Below are 2,703 nucleotides of genomic sequence, written 5' to 3' on the forward strand. Positions count from 1 at the left end.
ATGTCTTATGTGGTACATGTTTGTATTGTTTACTGGGATTATTGTTTGGTGTTAAAGTGAATTGGGCTTACTATTATGTGAGGGGGAATTGAAAAATGTTCATATTCGAATTAATCGATTCAATTATTAAAAGTGGTTTTAGTTATGAACATGCAGGCTGTCACATTCGTCGTAACCATTACAATGCGAGTCGTGTCAGAGAGTCAGCACTTGACAAACCACAGGCAACGTCATCGTGAGTCGAATATAAAATTTTATAATAAATAATATAATACATATAATAACAATTAACTATAAATTTTATTAAGTACCTAGGTAATATTATCAACGTATAAACAATGTATTAATTGTAAATGTTGGATTACATGCATTTAGGTGAATAATTATAATATTGCAATGATAGATGGTAGATGATAGATGATAGATGATAGATGATAAATGATAGATGGTAGATGATAGATGATTCATCAATACGATGATGGTGGGTGGGACTTGAGGACTTGCGACCGGCGTCGGGTGGACCATGTTCAGCGACCGGCGCGCGTCGACCCGTTTTGTGGCCCAGCGGAAACTTCTTACAGCTGACTGTTCGACTGCCGACTGTAATATTATTTGAAAATATTATTTCTACTTAATCTTAATTATATTATATTATAATAAATATTAAGTTACCTAACAATTGGGATGTAATTTTTGTAGATATTGACGCAGAAAAGATAGTTATGGGCGTTATGGCTAAGCAAAATGCCACGATTTATGGCGTACCTATCCGACGAAATTGTTGGAGACTCTTTCAAACTGGTAAATCAGATAAACGGTGACGTGTTCGTTACTTTGCCATCATGGGGTGGACCGAAATACACAAAAATGTAGGTCATCGGGCTGTCAGCTGTATGTATGATAAAGTTCCAGGAAGTGGGAATTACAATAGCCCCTAAAATTCGGTTACACCTAAACCTTAATAAAAATAAAGAATGATTAGAAAATGACAACGGAATTGACCTGCAAATCTGAAAATGCGTTGATAGACATGTAGCTTCTCAACGTAATATTATGGCTGGTCCAATAATAATTTTTCCGTATGTACATCAAACCGATGCACGACGGCTGCTCAGCAACGTATCAACATCCACAAGATAACTCTGGTACGTTTTTAAACAATACCGCTCATTCTTGCGGAATGCTATAAAGAAAATTAATTTATTAGATAAATATTATACTATAACAGTTTTTAAATATAGACGTTTTCAACTTACAGTTATACAAGTGGATGTCGACCGGTTTGGGAGTGACGTCTGGTACGGAATTGTTCTAATGACTTCAAACATAAATAATATTATTATAATATTGTTATGTATATGTATTTACAGTTAGGTATATTAAATTCATTAAGTAGGTACTATATTAATATTATAGTCTATTAATTATTTTTTTACTATGCTTTTATTGTATTAAATACACAATGACTTATAACTTACATTATTGGACCGGACATACAGCAACGTTGAATTGAGGTATCTGTCTATAAAAACATTTTCAATTTTTCTAAGACTGGCCCCAACTCCGTTGCACATTTTCCAACACTATAGACATTTAAAATATAAATTGAAGTTCCACATAAATAATAATATAATTATATTTAAGCTAAATGATGTACAAACCTCATTTTTATCAAGGTTTTTGGGAAGGTGTAACAGTATTTTTGGGGTAATCGTTTTCCCCACTTCCAGAATCTTATCCATGCACAAAGCTAACAGCCCGATAACATCCAGTTTGTTGTATTCTGGACCTCCCCATGGTGGCGATGTGACTATAACATCACCCTTTATCTGATTAGCCAATTTGAAGAAGTCTCCGACAACGAATTCGATCTTATCCAGTACGCCATAAATAGCGGCATTTTCCTTGGCCATTACTATTTTGTCGGCGTCAATATCTACTGCAATGACTATTACAAACGGAAAATATTACAATTATTAGAATCCGCAGATTATATATCCTTATTATTATAATATATAAGTAGGTACATTAAAGACAATTATTACATTTCAGTAATTACCAATTAAGTAGAAATAATATGTTCACATTTTATTTCCACGAAAACGGTTTCATTTATTTTTAATGCAAAAAATATTACAGTACCTTTGTCGAACAGTCGGGCAAGCTGAATTACGTTTCCGCCGGCGCCGCAAAACGGGTCCACAGCCACTTTCACCCGACCACACTTTTACCGAGTTAAAGCTCTCTATAAAACCAAACATACGATTATAATATATATCATTTTTATTTTTAACATGGTATGATACGTATATAATACATAAAGGTTTTTTTTACATACCCTCGTCCAACAAAATGCCTTGGTCGAACTTAGAAAACAACGCATGTCTCTTCTTCCAATATTTATAAGTTATTGGTCTGTGGGCAATATAAAAATACATTATTCAATTTCTGATTATACCTATAAGTAAATGCACGTACGTGGTATCGACCCGCGCTGCTGACGCCGTGCCAACGTGAGTATCGTTTTCTGTGGAGACGGAACTGTCCTGTATCAGAGCGATGTCCGCAACCGTGGTGTCTATGACGATCGGACCTCCAGCGGCAGACTTAAGCGGCGTCTGCTCTTTGGGTCGGCTGGAGGGTCCGATCAACTCCACTGCCACAAACATAACGGTGCCGATAGAGTCAGCGATGAGCCAAATG

General features: G+C 35.5%; 1 protein-coding gene across 1 annotated transcript; it reads right to left on the reverse strand.

The window, feature by feature from the left end:
* Nucleotides 1–1,451: 1,451 nt before the first annotated feature.
* On the reverse strand, nt 1,452–1,952 carry LOC132946349 (trimethylguanosine synthase-like). Its single transcript, XM_061016319.1, has 2 exons — nt 1,662–1,952; nt 1,452–1,583 (listed from the first exon to the last, which is right to left on the reverse strand). Exons 1-2 carry the CDS (start codon nt 1,911–1,913, stop codon nt 1,452–1,454), a joined length of 384 nt encoding a protein of 127 aa, XP_060872302.1. The 5' UTR covers nt 1,914–1,952.
* Nucleotides 1,953–2,703: the final 751 nt, after the last annotated feature.

The sequence above is a fragment of the Metopolophium dirhodum genome, chromosome 6 (assembly GCF_019925205.1).
Source record: "Metopolophium dirhodum isolate CAU chromosome 6, ASM1992520v1, whole genome shotgun sequence".
In the NCBI taxonomy this organism is placed as follows: Eukaryota; Metazoa; Arthropoda; class Insecta; order Hemiptera; family Aphididae; genus Metopolophium; species Metopolophium dirhodum.

What these genes read in the sequence shown, in the direction of transcription:
- LOC132946349 (XM_061016319.1), bottom strand. Translation starts at nt 1,913, where the DNA reads ATGGCCAAGGAAAATGCCGCTATTTATGGCGTACTGGATAAGATCGAA. An exon ending in AAAACCTTGATAAAAATGAG is followed by an intron (nt 1,584 to 1,661) that starts GTTTGTACATCA and finishes AAATGTCTATAG; the next exon opens with TGTTGGAAAATGTGCAACGG.